The sequence below is a fragment of the Lontra canadensis genome, unplaced genomic scaffold (genome assembly GCF_010015895.1).
Source record: "Lontra canadensis isolate GAN:19392208 unplaced genomic scaffold, GSC_riverotter_1.0 scaffold57, whole genome shotgun sequence".
NCBI classification, from domain to species: Eukaryota; Metazoa; Chordata; class Mammalia; order Carnivora; family Mustelidae; genus Lontra; species Lontra canadensis.
In genome coordinates this window covers 5,964,365-5,981,874 of record NW_022631051.1, presented here as the reverse complement: position 1 = coordinate 5,981,874, position 17,510 = coordinate 5,964,365, and the positions used below count along the sequence as shown (strand labels likewise).

General features: G+C 42.5%; 1 protein-coding gene across 2 annotated transcripts in view; it reads right to left on the bottom strand.

Moving 5' to 3' along the window:
- Positions 1-17,510, bottom strand: part of RAB31 (RAB31, member RAS oncogene family) — a 129,751-nt gene that overhangs the window by 64,812 nt on the left and 47,429 nt on the right. For both annotated transcript variants that reach the window (XM_032875761.1, XM_032875762.1), the window contains exon 2: positions 8,578-8,657. In XM_032875761.1, coding sequence (XP_032731652.1) covers positions 8,578-8,657 — 80 coding nt within the window. The remainder of the gene's footprint in view (positions 1-8,577; positions 8,658-17,510) is intronic.

Below are 17,510 nucleotides of genomic sequence, written 5' to 3'. Positions count from 1 at the left end.
GATAAAAAAACCAAATGACCCTTGGCTGAATCTGGAATTAGGAGGGAAATAACTTTTAAAAGACATTTTGAGGACAACTGGAGAAATTTAAATTTAGATTTTATGTCAGATATTATCATTGAATCAGTATTAATTTTTCTAGGGGCGCATGGGTGGCTCAGTCAGTTAAACATCTGACTCTGCTTTTAGCTCAGGCCATGATCTCAGGGTCATGGGATCAAGGCCCTCATTGGGATCCACACTCAGCATGTAATCTCCTTGTCCCTTTTCCTCTGCTCCTCCCCCACCCTTTCTCTCCTCTCTCTCTCTCTCTCTCTCTCAACTAAATAAATAAAAACCTTTTTTAAAAAATTAATTTTCTATGTGTGATAATGGCATCCTCATTATGTTATTCTCAGGAGAGGCAAAGTAGAGTTTTTAGGGGTAAGGTATCAGGCTGTCTACCCTGCTTCTTATGGCCCAGCCTACCCACCCCGTCCAGCACACTGTCCAGCCCTACATCACTCAGCACTCACCCCAGTAAGGTTTCCTCAACTTCTCCTACTTTTCCTCAACACTAAGAGGCAAACTACACAAGTCCCAAGTAGAAAAGCATATGTTCCTGCAATTCCCACACACTCTTCAAAACATACACAAAGCCAAAAGTTAACAGTTTTATTTATCAAATGACGATTGTACTAAATGGAAATTCTAAGTATTTTTCTAAGTGATATGACCCAATATTATCAAAACCACAACTGTCCCATGATGCTTTATTTCTTTTAAAGTGCTTAAAATATACACAGACTACTGATAAGAGTAAATATATTCCAAAAATGGAAATGTCTTTATCATTTTTCCCATTACAAAAGCAATAGATGGACATACCAAAAAAGAAAGTCAAAAAATGAAAGCACAAGAAAAATAGAAATTAATCGTGATGTCACCACTGAGTCACAATCACTGTTAATAAGTTGGTGTATGTCCTTCTGAATTATTTTTATACAATGATTACACCCATAATTGCTCATAGTCTGCATACACTTTGTTTTCCCTCCACTCGATGTTATCATGGACATCTTTCCATTTACGTAACTATAGATCAACATCTTCATCTAAAATGACTAAATATATTACACCATGTTATGGCTTTACTACCCCACTGATGGATATTTTGGTCACCTATTTTCCACTGTTATGACAATAATGAAATGGATTATCTTTGTACTTACATCTTTGTGTCCTTGTGCAACTATTTCCTTAGAAACATACATGCCACACTGGGTGGGACCAGCCTACATGCCCATGATGACAATGTTGGAGATGCCCTTCTCCCCAGCCAATCCTGATCTTTCAAATCTCTTCCAGTAGGATAAGGAGAAATGATACATCATTCCCATTTTCCCATTTTTATTATGCTTCTTACAACTTTGAACGTCATTTTAGTGTTTACTAAATTTTAGTGTTTGCATTTTTCTTTAGTAAATATTTAGTTCATGACCTTAGCCCACCTTTTCGTTGGGGTGGCTCCTCCTTTTCTTCTTCAATTCTTGAGTATTCTACACTAACTTTTGTAATAGTATGTTTTAAATAATATTTTTTTCTGGTTTAACCTTTAGCCTTTAACTTTATTTAGAGAATTTTTCCATAAATACCTTGGGTTTTGTTTTTACTTTGATGTAAGCCAGATTTTCATTCGTTCTTCAATAAACGCTAGGCACTGGGATAAATAATACACCAACCGGGCCCTTAAAAAGTTCTCAGGCTTAGAAAACTAAGTTCATGTCTTTAAAAATCTTGGAACCAGAGACTTTTAGAGATGGAAAAAACATGCAATATCCAGGCCGACCTCTTCAGTCTACAGATCAGGGGGTAAAATCTGAGTCCTGAGAGACTGCCTTGCCCATGGTCAAAGAGTCTACCAGCATAGTCAGGAACAAAAGGCAGAGGCCTGCCCTCTCTTCCAGCAGGGTAGAATGAGCAGTTAGATAGCCCCTCAGTTTCCCCATCTGAGAAACAGAACCAATATCTACTTTGCATACCTGGGGGAGCTGTTGTAGGATCAAATGAGGGAATGACATCTGCGAAATTCCTGCTTGACACACAGTAAGCCTTCGAGGAACAGCTTTGTTATAGCTGTCATGCTGACCACACACACACACACACACACACACACTCATGTACACACCCCTCTCTATTCCTCATTTCCTGCCACTAAAGAAAAGACTACTGATATTTGAAATGATGACTGACAATCATTGTTCTTTTGGTTGGTTGGGTTGTTGGGTTTTTTTTTTTCCTTTAACAGCTTTGCTCACATTCCATCTTAAAAAGCTCAAGCATCTTTTCTTCTCGTTAGATTATCTTCCAGACTGGTGGTGGGGGGAGCCTTGGCAATGCTGAATGGACTTCATTATCTGTGGGAACCAAAATCTGGCAGAGAAGTAACACAATTACCTTGTAAAAGTCGAAACAGAAAGGGAGGCACACACATCCACACACACACACATCCACACATATATATGTTCAAGATGTCAACACAATCTGCTTGAATAGCAAAGCCAAGATTTTTCATTGTGAGTCACAGAATACGATAAGAATGAACTCTTTCGATGCTGAAACAATGACATTTTACGGCCCATGGCCTTTCCCCGGTGGTAGTTTGATCACAGTGGGAAGACAAGGGTAGACTTCGAAAGTGGACTCACTTGGTCGGAGTCATCAGTTCACTGCTCACACGTTGAGTGTGCCTCAACAAGTCACCCGGCTGCCCTGATTTTGAGGCCAGCAGCGTTAAGAGTGGGAAAGGCCCTGGGCCAGGGGCCTGAACTCAAATGTCTCCAGGACCAGGCAGCAACCATACAAATGAACTAAGGGGACTAGGTGTAAAATTAATACTGATAAAAATAATAGTAACAGTAAACAGCAGAAGCGCTATAGAAAGGAGAGTCTGCCCACCCACACAGCACCCAAGGCTCAGGGACAGTGGTTTCTGCCATGTGGGCATGGGTACCCGGTATACCAAGGCTACTGATTTTTTAAAAGAAGCCAGAAATGCAAGTTTATTATGCAAAAATCTCCTAATTCTTCATTAGTGACTTAAAAATGTTAAAGCACTGGGCAGGCTAAACAAAAAACAGGGCTAAGCCAGAGTCCCAGTGCACCAAACACAGCAGCTAGACCATGAGCACGGCGGTCTGTATATAACACAGTCCAAGAAAGGCATTTGTTCCTGCTAGCTTTAGTTTTCCGAAGCTGGGGTGTGGGAACACTTTTTTCAAAATCATAAGAGAACGTAAATTTTGAGTGGGTTTTTTAATTGGGCAATTGAACTATGTCAGGAAAGGACAACAGTTAAGAATGGTAGAGCCCATCTCAACCTTGACTCCAGAAGAAAAGTGAGGAATGTAGATAGAAAGCAAAACAGCCCAGAATTTACAGTCACTTAGTATTATGTTTATGAAGAAATCTTAACGTATGAGAAAATGCTTCAGTTTGAAGTTTAGCGGAAAACAGCAATTCAAAATCATATATACAAAATGTTTTAAGAGGGACGCCTGGGTGGCTCAGTTGGTTAAGCTGCTGCCTTCGGCTTGGGTCATGATCCCAGGGTCCTGGGATCGAGTCTCACATCGGGCTCCTTGCTCAGCGGGGGGAGTCTGCTTCTTCCTCTGCCTCTGCCTGCTTGTGCGCTCTCTCTCTATCTCTGAGACAAATAAATAAATAAAATCTTTAAAAAAAAAAAAAGATGTTTAAAAAAAAAATGTTTTAAGACCTAAAGCTGGTAAGTGTACAGAAAAATAAGGACAACCTTTCTGAAAAACAATTTGGCAATATCCAGCAAGACCCTTAAGAGTGTTCATATTCTTTGACTGAATTATTCCTATTGCTATGAATTTAACTTAATGAAATAATCAGAGGTACCTGCAAATATTTATGCCCCAGGATATACATCATACATTATTTTAAAAGTTGGGTGCCTGGGTAGCTCAGGGGGTTAAGCCTCTGCCTTCGGCTCAGATCATGATCCCAGTGTCCTGGGATCAAGCCCCACATCGGGCTCTCTGCTCAGCAGGGAGCCTGCTTCCTCCTCTCTCTCTGCCTGCTTCTCTGCCTACTTGTGATCTCTGTCTGTCAAATAAATAAAATCTAAAAAAAAAAAAAAAGTTAAGAAAATTATAACCTCAATGCCTTAAGTGGAAAATACAATCATTAAAAATCATTTTTTAAGTTTTTATGTATTTATTTATGTATTTATTTATTTGAGAGAAAGAGAGATGTTGAGGAGAGAGAGAGGGCAGGGAAGAGCAGAGGGAGAGAGACAAGCAGACTCCATGCTGAATGCAGAGGCTAACACAGGGCTTGATCCCATGGCCCTGAGATCATTACCTGAGCTGAAACCAAGAGTCAGACGCTTAACTGACTGCACCACCCAGGTGCCCCCCAAATCACTGCTTTTTTATACAATGATGTATGTCAATTATTTCTCCATAAAACTGGGGAAACTTGTTTTTAAAGACCATTTAGTAAAGTGGAATTCATAATACAATGTTAAATTACTAAAGATTTTATATACATCTAGCAAAAACACTGGAAGATGTATTAGATATTTACGGTAGCTATTCCCGAAGGCAAATTATGGGTTAGATTTTTTTTTCAAGATTTTGTTTATTTATTTGAGAGAGAGAGAGCACAAGAGATAGAACACGAGCAGGAGGGAGAAGGAGAAGCAGGCTCCCCAACACAGGGCTCCATCCCAGCACCCCAGGATCTTGATATGAGCCCAATGCAGACATTTAACCAACTGAACCACCCAGGTGCCCCAGATTATGGGTGGTTTTTATATTTTCTTCACAGTTTTCTTCATTTTCAATTTTTTATGAATATATAATAAGAGAAAATAGTATTTCCATCATGTTTCTAAAGATTACCTGATATTATAGGAAAATGTTCTAAATATATTAAGAAGAAAAGAGGATAAAAAATTGTATGTGCACTATGATTCCAATTTTTATAAATTCTGTAGTTTTTTTAGCATGAACATGAAATTTATAATCAGAAAAATTAGACTTTAATCTTGACTCTGTCAAAGAGCTATATAGACAGCATGTAAGTGTTCCATTTATTTTGTCTTCTAAGAAATTTGTATTTATGAAAGAAAAATAAGGCAGAAGATGGAGAATGCATGTTGTGCCATGTCAGGCAGAATGTGATATCATTTTTGGTTTTAGAAATTATGTATTTGTTCATCTGCATAGACACAGAAAACGTAAGAAGTATGTTAAATGTGCACTTTAGACTAAATATTGGTAATATAAATTGAAGAAAATGGGATCAGAGAGCTAGTAAAATCCTCTGATTTCAAGTTTTATTTTACATTTCTATGTATGGTCTGAATTTTTCATAATAAGCCTTATAATTTGAGGAATGAATAAATAATGTTTTAATTAATAGACTTTTTTAGAGAAGTATTGGGTTTACAGAAAAAAGTGAGGATAAAGTACAGAGAATTTCTATATAATACATAATTTTTTTAAAAACCGAAATTTGTTACACAAAGCAGAGTCAACAGAGTTTGACTTGTCTCCAAAATGGATACCAGTGGTCCATACCAATCTCCATCAGAAGGTTGCCCCTCCCACCATGAGGGGGGATTTACTTCTCCTCCCTTGAATCTGAACTGGCATTATGACTTGTTTCACCCAAGATACTGTGACCCAAATGATCTACCATTTATAAGCACAACAATGCTTATACCTATGTGTAAAAGTCACGCTTAGTGCTTACCTAAATCTTTGGTAAGAACATGCATTGCCTTTTTATTTAGAAAAATCATTACAAAAGGAAAACAGATTTGTTATTAAAAATGAATATTTTTAAGTCTAGAAAGGAGAAGATGAGAGTCTCCTCCATTTTCCAAAACCACTCTTCAGCTCTTCAGACTTAATCACTCTTAGAGGTTCCACTTTTACTAAACACACAGAAGGGAAAATTAAGGAAAATACAAGGACATCACAGAGAAGAGTGAAAAGAATTTCATCTATAAAACTGTTTTGGGGAGCCTGGGTGGCTCCGTCAGTTAAGGGTCTGCCTTCAGTTCTGGTCATGATCTCAGGATCCCGAGATCAAGTCCCGCCTTGGGCTCCCTGCTCAGCAGGGAGCCTGCTTCTCCCTCTCCCTCTGTCCCTTCCCCCTCCAACCCTCCACACCCAGCTTGTGTGCTCTCTAGCTTTACTCTTTCTCCCAAATAAACAAACAAAATCTTTAAAAGTAAGTAAGTAAATAAATAAATAATTAATTAATAAATAAATAGATCTGTCCCTGAAGGGGAGCCTCAGGGCTCAGTCGGTTCAGTGCCCAACTCTTGGTTTTCTCTCACCGGGGAGTATGCTTTAAGATTCTCTCCCTCTGGACAAACCATAAGTGACTCTTAATCTCACAAAACAAACTGAGGGCTGCTGGGGGGAGGGGGGTTGGAGAAGGGGGGTGGGGTTATAGACACTGGGGAGGGTATGTGCTATGGTGAGTGCTGGGAAGTGTGTAAACCTGGAGATTCACAGACCTGAACCCCTGGGGATAAAAATATATTATATGTTTATAAAAAATAATAAAAAAATTAAAAAGAAAAAAAAGAAGATATGGTCCATATGTACAATGGAGTATTATGCCTCCATCAGAAAGGATGAATACCCAACTTTTGTTTCAAAATGGAAGGGACTGGAGGAGATTATGTTGAGTGAAATAAGTCAGGCAGAGAGAGTCAATTATCATATGGTTTCACTTACTTGTGGAGCATAAGGAATAACATGGAGGACATTGGATGAAGGAGAGAAGTGAGTTGGGGGAAATCGGAGGGGGAGATGAACATGAGAGACTATGGACTCTAATAAACAAATTGAGGGTTTTGGAGGGGAGGGGGCTTGGGGGGGTTGGGTGAGCCTGGTGGTGGGTATTAAGGAGGGCACATATTGCATGGAGCACTGGGTGTGGTGCATAAACAATGAATCTTGGAAAACTGAAAAAATAAAATTAAAAAAAAAAAGATTCTCTCCCTCTGCCCCTCCCCCCTCTCAAATTTAAAAAAAAAAAAGATCTTTTAAAAAACAATGTCAGCGCCTGGGTGGTTCAGTTGGTTAAGCAATTGCCTTCGGCTCGGTCATGATCCTGGAGTCCTAGGATCGAGTTCCACATTGGGCTCCTGACCCTTTCCCCTCTCATGCTCTCTCTCTCATTCTCTCTCAGATGAATAAATAAAATCTTAAAAAAAAAAAAATGCCCCCAATCCATGGAAGTGCCTATTGAGAGCCAATATCCATGGTTCTCTCCCATTGTGCACACCTTGCAAGCAGAGGCACAGTCTTTCTCCCAGACTGTGTCTTCAAGAATGTTTGCATAGCAAATAGTCTTGGAAGAGAAAAACAAGGTCTCATTCTAGAGGGAAGCACAGACTTGTGTACTTCCCATTATAAAAGATTTGGGTTCCCTAAACTCAGGGTCCTCTCTCAGAACTCAACTCACTGCATATAGCATTTCGTCTGATTCTCTTCACACCACCTGACAGGAAATTAGTGTTCCAGGAACCAATACAAAATGAGAACACTCCCAACTACTACTACCTCCCCTGTGTCTGATCCAGGAATCGTGTGTCCTCTGCCGACATCTGTGCAAACTTGTTAGATTGGCGTCATGGGTCTTGGTGCATATTTTCACAAACATGTTTCTTAAGCCATTTTAAACTACAAAATGTAGTGGATTTTATCACCTACCTCACCCCAACTACTGACCTATCAACCAACTGCTGGAGCATCTACTTTTACCCTGCTATGAATCTTCCCCACTTACAAGTGACAGAGACAATCGCCCCTGTTCTCATCAATCCCACAGTGTTCCAAAAACACAGACACACATTCTTTCCCTTCTGAAGGAGACAAAACATTTGTCCTCTGCGAAGAGCATGGTATCTTCAGGGAGAAAATTTAGTGTGTCCAATTTCAAAGAGAGTGAGAAAGTAAGCACGTGCAAAATGGCACAGTGAAGCACATCTGGCAAAAGCATCTGTAGAAAGGGAAAAATGGAATAGGAAAATGCTCCTATATTCTAAGGTTGGGGGTCTCAGATGTAAACAATCTATCTCCCTTCCCCAAGCATAAGAATGGAAATGCTAAAACTTGATTAATCCAGAAAGGAGAATCCATCTGCCCCCCAGACTATGGACAATTGTGCTGTGTGAGTGGACTGTGTTTCCAGGCTTACTGGCAGGCAACTCAAAGCGGGACCTTCGGGGATTTGTCCTGTGTCTCATCTTCCATCTGGAAATAAAGCCGACGTGATTTGCAGAGTAATGCTCTTGGAGATCAAGGAGATGGTCTTAGGCTGAAGCCCAAGAGGACAGTTGGTTAGGAAAAAAGAATTATTGGCAGGAACAGTAAGCCCGGACATCCTGCCTAGAAGTCACTGCATTTCTGTCAAAGTCTTTACAGTTGGGATTGATTCTCACAAGCTGGGGTGAAAACTGCTTGAAGGTGCAGGCAACAAAGTAACCTCTCTGAGTGCTTTGGAAGGAAGAAATGTGACAGAGAAGAACACACAGGAACTTACCCAATGGTCGGGCTGATGTTGTGGTCAAAATGATCCTGGACAAATCGGCACACGATGCTGGATTTCCCAACCCCGGTATCCTGGAAAAGAATAAGGACACAGCCATGAAGACCAAGGTTGTCAGTTCTGACCTAGTATAAATGTAGAACCAGAGGACAGGAGAGGTTATTTCTCATTGGTGGGAGTAGGAGAAGAGGATATTTTCTTCTATCTCTCATCAGTATTTTCTAAAAGGAAATCATTTTGCTTTCGTAGAAAGAAAGAAGTATGGTAAAAATAAGCTTTAGAAACATGGCCCACATCTACACAATAATTAACCTAGAATTTACATGTTCATAATATATGTATCTCCAGAAATTTGAAAAAAATTTTAAAAGGGTCTAGAGAAGAAGTATGGTAAGGTATGGCGTTGCTTTGGTAGAGATAGAACTGGTTTTGTGCAAAACCATAGCTCCCAAAAACTACATAATCTATTTTTGTAGGTATCACCCTGTAAGACTTATGAGTTCTAATTTCTGCATTTCTAACATTTGCTCTTCAGAATTTAATGGGAGCATAGTAACCTCCAGGTCTGCTTATATATAAAGGTCTCATCTCAGTGCTCTCTCTTTTAAATAATTCTTTAAAGCTGATTAGGACAGAGGTCCATTATACGTCGGAAATCAAATACATGCATTTTTATCCACTCCCTCCAAACATCTTTGTCAAATGGCTTAAGGAACAAAAGACACAAATTCACAAAGTCAGACAGTTAGGAGACGAGACACCAGACAAGTGACGTCAACAAAAAGCATGTGGTCTAGTGGTCACTGAGAAAGAAGAAGTTGGAAACTTATGGGCCACCAGGGAGGAGAGCCACTGAGAAAGAAGATAAGTCGTGTCACAGAATCTACACTGAACATATTAAGAATTGGAAGACAAGGCTGAAAGCAGCAGTAACTGTTGAAATTCTGCACAAAAACGCACCCTTGGTGTTCCTGGCCACAAAACCAGAGGACAGACTCTCCTGACTTCCTGGAGGAGGTGGAAGCTGAGCCTCCAGGAAACCTATATCAGACAGGGCTAGGCTTGGGGCCTTGAGATGCTGCTCAGGGAACCCCATGTGACCCCACTGCCCCATGCGAAGCCAGGCAGAAGGAGTGGGGAGTCCCCTCTGGGTAAGAGGGGAAATCCTGCAGATTCTGATATGTGGAGTCCCCCAACAAAAAGCCATCTTGCACCAGTCTACAAGCCCCAGTGCTAAGAGACCTTTCAGGACACATTTTAATCTATCAAAAATACATGTTCAGCTAAGAAATGCCACATGTTTATACCCCCCCACACACACACACAAGAGCAGGATGCTATTTTAGAAGACTATTCAGAGAAAAAGATTGACCTTAGAAATTAAAAATATGACGGTAGAAATGGAAATTTCAAAGGAAGAGCTGTAAGATAAAGTCAGGAGACTTCCCAGGAAGTAGAACATACTAGAACAAAGCAGCTGGCCTCAGTTGCCAGGCACTGCTCTTCCAAGAGGGGCGGCTGAGCAAGGAGGCACATGATTCACAGACAACTGAGACACAGAGACATCCTCCTATACACATGTTCATCGTAAAGGATCAGGGTGATGTTCTGAGATCTATATGTAAACGGGAAACAAGACAGTTAGCCCAAGAAGAAAACAGTAATGATGTGGTTCTCTTCTGTTAAAGGTGTCTAAAAGCCTAAAGTTCAAGGAGGAAATGTTGAAAAATTGAGATGTGCTTTTCTTTACACTGAAATACAAAATGAGACTTGAAATACCAACTGGAAATCAAAATTATTTTTACTCCTTCCTGTCTCCTGTGCTTAGAGGACAGTTCCCGCAAACATGCAGCAAGAGGGGCCCCGGCTGGTGACACTCGTCAGAACATCACTCTCCAGAAGGTCTCCTATCCCAGGGCAAGTGGCCTTCACTGGTTGTGAGCCATAATGAAACAAAAGCACCAAAGACCGTTTATCTGCAGAGCACACATCGATGCGAGGAGTACAAGGAGATGGCGACAGAATTAAAACACCAGCTCTCGGATTCCAGATCAATACGCCGCTGTTATTTCCGACCCGAATCTTCAGGATGGATTCCGACTAATGTGCCTCACATTTCCCCCCAACCCCACAAGTTGGTTCTTCTAATCTCAGTTGCTTTGAATTCCCTCTGCCCTATGGCCCCACGGATGAGTGGCTCTTGTCACCCTCTAGCCCACGCAACCCCCAGAGACCCTGAAAATCACAGGACGGCACTGCCCTACTCTTTTTTTTTTTTTTTTAGAGATTTTATTTATTTATTTGACAGACAGAGATCACAAGTAGGCAGAGAGGCAGGCAGAGAGAGAGGAGGAATCAGGCTCCCTGCTGAGCAGAGAGCCCGATGCGGGGCTCGATCCCAGAACCCTGAGATCACAGCCTGAGCCAAAGGCAGAGGCTTAACCCTCTGAGCCACCCAGGCTCCCCGCGCTGCCCTACTCTTGAAGAGAAGGAAAATGCGCTCTTCTTGCAAAGAGAACTGCTCTCTGCAAATGGCCCCAGTGCGCAGGGCGGGGGACCCATTTGTACTTTTATACATTTTTATGTCACCGAGCTCATAGCGTGCAACTCCTCCCATAGAAGCTCTCAAGTTCATTTTCCCACAAGAAATGCTAAACGATTCATCATTGCTGTCTGTGCGCCCCCAGAAGCCAATCCTGAGATGGGGAGGCAGGGCTGATGCGAGCGCCTGTCTTGTCCATCTCTGGGGCCTCTCGTCCCAGCGTAGGAATGAATGCTCTCTCTCGGGCTGACCACTGGGCCAGCAGGCAGTCAGCAAGCCCTGCCCTCCCTGTGCCCGAAGTGGGCAAATCCAGACCGGCAGGATGTTAGAGCCCCCCACTTCCACAGCTGGGAGAGGCGCCTAGAGGAGGGGGTATCACACTCACGGGCGGGCAGGGTCGTTTGCCCAGGGCTTGGCAGACAAATCCACACCTCCCGAGTTTTGTCCCTTTTGGGCCCCCTTTAATGTCCTTTCAGCTTACACCCAGGCTCCCCCTGCTTCCAAGCTGAGAAAATCAGCCCTCTGGAATCACACTAGCCCCCAGAGGCCCTTCCCCTGTAGGCACCATGGCTCTTACTCTCTGTGAGTGAGGGGCCTCTGGGGTACAGGCTTTGGCGAGACCATGTGCCTCATGATGAGGCCTCTGCTCTAGGAAGCACATTCTGGGTCTCTCCTTTCATCCCACGCAAGGACTCTGCTCTGAACACCAGCTCCAGATCCCCAAAACAGCCCAACACAACCTGCAAGGCCCACCCTCAAAATGCCCTTGAGAATGAAAAATTCAAAAGCCATCTGGAAACGATTCCTTTCAACTCATCATCTTCCACAGATAACTCGGGCTTAAAATACCAGCTTTTCTGAATAGTTAAGGCAGCAAGCCTACCCAAATTTAGCCTGAACAATTCATCCCTTCAGCCAAACTATGCTCCGTGTTTCTTTTCTTTTTACATTTCCCCTCTCGAAGTTTCTCTTTTTCTCTGTCATCTGTGACAGGAAAAAAAAAAAAAAAGAAAAAAAAGTAAAGGCAAAGTTTAAATCTGTCTCAGAAAACACAATATTCTCAACAAAGAACTGCTTCAAATCACCTTCTGTGGCCAGTGGCTTTGCGCGGTTCCAAAAATGACCTCAGGGGGCGACTGCAGTTCCCCCGCTGGCCACCAGGGGAAGGCCCTGCTCTAGGATTGTGAGGGAGCCTGCCTCCGGAGACCGCGCTTTTCCTGACTCTCCCGCCTTTGTGAGTTCCTCTTCCTGAAGGAACCCCGTTCACCCGGTGACACATACCCAAGAGGGAAGCGCCACTGAGTCAGGCCTCAAGCATGCAAAAACATACAGGGTTAAATCAGGAAAAGCTGAAAGCCCGACTGAGTGAAGAAAGTCGTCCGTGAGGAAAGAGAGGACAGGGCGGGGGGGGGGGGGGGGGGGGGCGCAGCTGCCCACCGTTCTCTAAAAGGCCATTTTATTTTTAGTGGGCTTACAGGAACAGAAGGAAACTCCTCTCTGCAGATATTTTTCCGTTTCACAAGATTATGAGACTCGCAGAGTCCATCTTGTCCAAGCTCCTACTTTTTCAAAAGAGGAAGCTGTGGGACTTCCTCAGGGTCACACAGCTGGCTGGTCGAGTCAGAACCTAATTTTCTGACTTCCGGTGAGATCCTCTTAAGGTGCTCGCCGGGTTAAATCAATCTCCTTGCCAAATGTAAATTTCTTCCCCCAAAAGTCCGTCTTCTAGAACTCCCAAGGAGTATTTGTATTCCTGGATCACTGCCTTCCATTGTAGCATCATGTGTCCTCGAAAGAGATCTGCTGGGGTTTTGCCTGTAATGAAAGGCAGACATCCTACCAGCTACTGGGGAGGGACTAGAATAAAACCAATTCTGATTCCACAAACCAGGAAGAAAGTTCAGTAGAATCATCCCTGGGGGGTAATCAATGTGTTATTGTATTCTCATTTGTGTGGTTGGCATCAAACCCACGCTGAGGCCCAGCGATCGTTTCCATCTACTCACAGGAATATGGATGCCTTCAGTGATATGCCTCCCATATAAGTCACTATCTGGGGCTAAGAACACAATCCTCTGAGAACCACCACTTTCTCTGACATGACAATATCTGCACATTTATTAATCACGTGTAAATCTGTGATTATGAAATCACAAACCACAGACTTGCAGCTGCTATCCTCTAAAACACAAGGCATCCCTTGATTCCCTCGTGGACCCTGTGACAGGCTTCAAGGAGGTGTTCCTATCTCTCAACATAAAGAACGACAGGTCCTAGGCAAGTATACTACCCTTACCTCGTCCTGCTCTCATGGAAGACATCACTCATCAGTTGAGAATATATTATTTTATTGAACCTAAAAAGGACCTCAAAACCTTTGCAACCCAGCTCTGCAGACAATCGGTATGACTCAAGCATTGTGTGTTCCCAGAACAAATGACCATCCTTTACCACTGCCTTACTCTTCCCAACAGTCAACATGCTTCTACCGTCTCCTCCTCTCCAAACTCACAAAGCACATTATAAGCCAACGTGCTTCCTGTGGAAAGGAAATGACAAGCTAGACCAAGAATCACAGACTCAGGAATTCCATTCCTAGGAATGTAGTTAAAAGAAGAAAAAAAATATAATAAGCACAGAAGTTCATGGAAGTATTATTTACAGAAATCAGAAATGGCCTTCCAAAACCACTATAAATTAAATAACTCGTGGCACAGACAGGAATCTCTTAAGCTCCAATTTCATGCCAACCAAAATGTCAAAGAAGCAGAAGATGATTTGCCCATCATGTGAACTATGGAAATGATCATTTCAGCATCTGTCTCTGGTCTAGGAATCTGAGAGAACCCACATGACAAGAGGTTTTTTCCAGGCATCACTTACTTAAGTGTTTAGACTTGGAGCCTTATGCACTTCTGAAAAGTCTTAAGTGCTTACACATTGATAAGGAGTTAAGTTAGGAATTTAGGAGGGCCGTGGAGGCCGGCCAGATTGTATGGAGGGAGGAAAACAATAAAGAGAGGCACAGGCAGAACCATGGGATGGTGAGTGGCTTGATCTTCAGACCCCAGAGTACGGAAAGCTGAGAACACCGCAGAGTCTGACCCGGTGGAGCAAAGGTCTCTTCAAGGACACTGGACATGCCCTGCCGCATGCACGAGATGGCCTTGTGGAGACAACAGCAGGCACAGGTGACGAACAGTGACTAGTGATCTGGGACAATGTTGTATGTGCCTGCTTATTAGTTCCACTTCGGGGCAGATGGGGAAGAAACGTCTAGAGGAAGTGTGTGCTGCTGTTGAAGAGATGAGGTCATGGAGGAGACGATTTCCGTTTCCTGTGGCTGCAGGGTGCCTGGGTCAGGGCCTCACTACCACGCCCTGTGTCAGCTGGCCAGGTCTCTGCCACCCCGGCCAGGACTCCCCAATGGCACCACCTGTCCTTCCCCAAACCCTGGAACCACCCAGAAGAGAAAGCAGAACAGTAGTGACCTAAATGAATACGCTCTGTCAAGCATATTCCAATCCTCGAAGCTCTGCAGTCTGCGCCTAATTCCGAAGAAACCCCACAGAAAGGTGGCACAAATTCCATATTAACCCACCAAGTATCTTCTTTTTAAAGCCTTGGCTAAGGAGGAGAAGATACACACCCCCATTCCACTCCTCTGCATGGAATTTATGACAAAGCAACAGGCAGAATATCCCAATCACACAGTCGAGCCATTGCTTCTGAGGGACCTCAATTGGCCAGACTAAGGACTCAAGGTCAAAACACTGCACGTCACCCCCAGAGCTTCCAGTAAGCTCCGTGGAGAGCTCCCAGGCATCACCTCAGTTCTGTCTCTGCAAAACCCTTTCCACAGGGGAACTGAAGTACTTTGTTCCTGGATGACATTTAAAGGCTTATTGGAATTACAGACTTAATGGGCCTGTTTGCCCCTGAGCCCAAAATATCTTTGGCACTGAAATGAAAAGGGTTCGATATTTACAAATCACAGCTACCACTAACAAAAAACAAAAACAAAAAAAAAAGTGCCGTGAAAGCAAAAAACATGATTAAATTTGATCTATAATGTGTTTGTTTTATTATCACGCATTCTACAAGATTTCCTTCGGTGGGGTGAGACCACTGTCCAAACAGAGTAAATTTCAGCCTCATGCTCCGTTCTGGGAAAAATTTGAACTAGCAAGGCAAGAAAATCCAACTGTAGACATCTCACTGTATTTAGGAAAGCACACCACAAAATTGTTTGAGGACAACGCAATATAAATTAAAAGCCCCTGAACATTCCCACAAACAACTTTGCTGTGCCTTTGTCATGGTTATTTTGAAACATGTCAATGGTGTGCCTTATAAAAAAGTCTCAAAATCAATTTACAAAGGGAACCTAACTACGTATGCGACAAAAGAGAACTAAATTGTCTCATATTGAAAAAGGTGGGTTCGGCACCGAATCTGAGAGTCACTCTTTTCTCTATCTACCTCATGGGGACAAAAATGCTTAGAGACATTTTAAGCATGTAAATAGCATAAGTGAATTTTTAAAAAGATTTTATTTATTTACTTGAGAAAGAGAGAGAGAAGCATGAGCAGGGGGAGGGGCAGAGGGAGAAGCAGGATCCCCGCTGAGCAGGGAGCTGGACAGAACTGGGGCTTGATCCCAGGATCCCAGGATCATGACCTGAGCCAAAGGCAGACACCTAACCGACTGAGCCACCCAGGTGCCCCAACAGCATAAATGAATTCATGTATTTAGATCAATGCCCCTTGGGTAGTAATGAACAAAGCTTGTAAACGTCCACAGTTCTCTAGATGTATATGAGAATAATGTGAAGTCCACATACAGAGAATAAGAGGTCATTGTTTGGGGTGCAAAAGGTGACCAAGAAATATATAAAAATAACCCCCTAGGGTACAAAGAAATAAGCAGAAACGAGGAGCGTGAAAGCCACAAGAAGGAGATAATTAAATGGCTCCAAAGGGAACAGAAACACATGTATTCACTTACTCTCTCTCACTGAGTCCTCACAACAGCCCTTTGTAAAGCAGAGGACAGAAGGCATTGTCCGCAGTTCCCATGTAAGGAAACCATGGTCTATGGTCCTAAAACTAGTAAAAGCATCATCAAGGTTCAGACATCCCCTTCCCCACGCCCAGGGCTCTATTCACCAGCCAAACCAACTCTCTCCAGAAGACATGCCTCCATCCTCATCCACTGCCTGTTCCGTCAGCAATATGCAAGGACAGGAGATGAGAAAATTAAGCCCAATTCCTGCAGTCAGGACACTTAGGCTCAGACTTAAACTTCACAAACGAATCAAAGACAGGAGGTTAGAGCGATCGCACCGAGGTCATTGTTCAGGAAATCGCCGATACATCAGATGCACGACCAATGGCCATCTTCCAACACTGTATTTGCTGGCTCATCATTTGAAATTCAGAGAGCATTTTTCTGTTGAAATCATGCTGTAAATAAATAATGATTATTTCCCAAACTTGCCGCTGAACTATAGCACTCTACTTCGGAGGAATCTGATCTCTGTTTATATCTAGAGGGTAACTTACTGTTTCCATGGGAAAACTTACTCTAATTTCCAACTGGGGATTGTAGCCAGTGAGAACCAGATGCTCAGGCTTTCAGTGCAAGCAGAACACCCTGGGAGACTAAAGAGATCTTTGTTGAACAAATGGTCTAGCAGATTTGGACTCCGGCAATATTTCCAATAGCACAAATCTTCCATAGGAGCAGAATCGAGCAAAATAGTAATATGGACAATAAGAAAAGCTGACATTTCCTGAGCACATAAAAAGGTTCAGGCACCAAGCGAGGCATTTCCTAGGGAAAGTATCCGTTATTATCTCTCTGAGTACTGCTTCTGTTCTATTCTCTCTTCTCTCCTTCTGGGATGCTAGATATGCTCGTACTCAACTTTTTCACCTTCTTTTATATATCTCTTATATTCTTTTCTCTATTTTCCATATTTCTCTATTTTCCATATTCAATATCAGTTTGGAGGTCTTCTGATCTAATTTCTAGTTCTTTGTACCAATATATCTAACCCGATAGTAATCCCATTTATTGATCAGTTATTGTATTTTTTGTCATAAAATTTTCCTTTTTTAGTTTTCGATTGCTTGCTAAATCTTGGGATTGTGATTTTATTTCCTTGAACATATTAAACATATTTATATTTTGCATATTTTTAAACTCCACATCTGATCATTCCATTAGCCACGTCCTTTGTAGGTCTGTTTCTATTGTCTGTGAAAAGGTTAAACGGCCTTGTCTCCTCAAATCTTTGGTCACACTGGATTAAGCCTTGGCATCCTCCTGTTATAGGAAGGAGTTGCAGGAACCTGAATAAGGACGTGGGTGTTGAGGCTA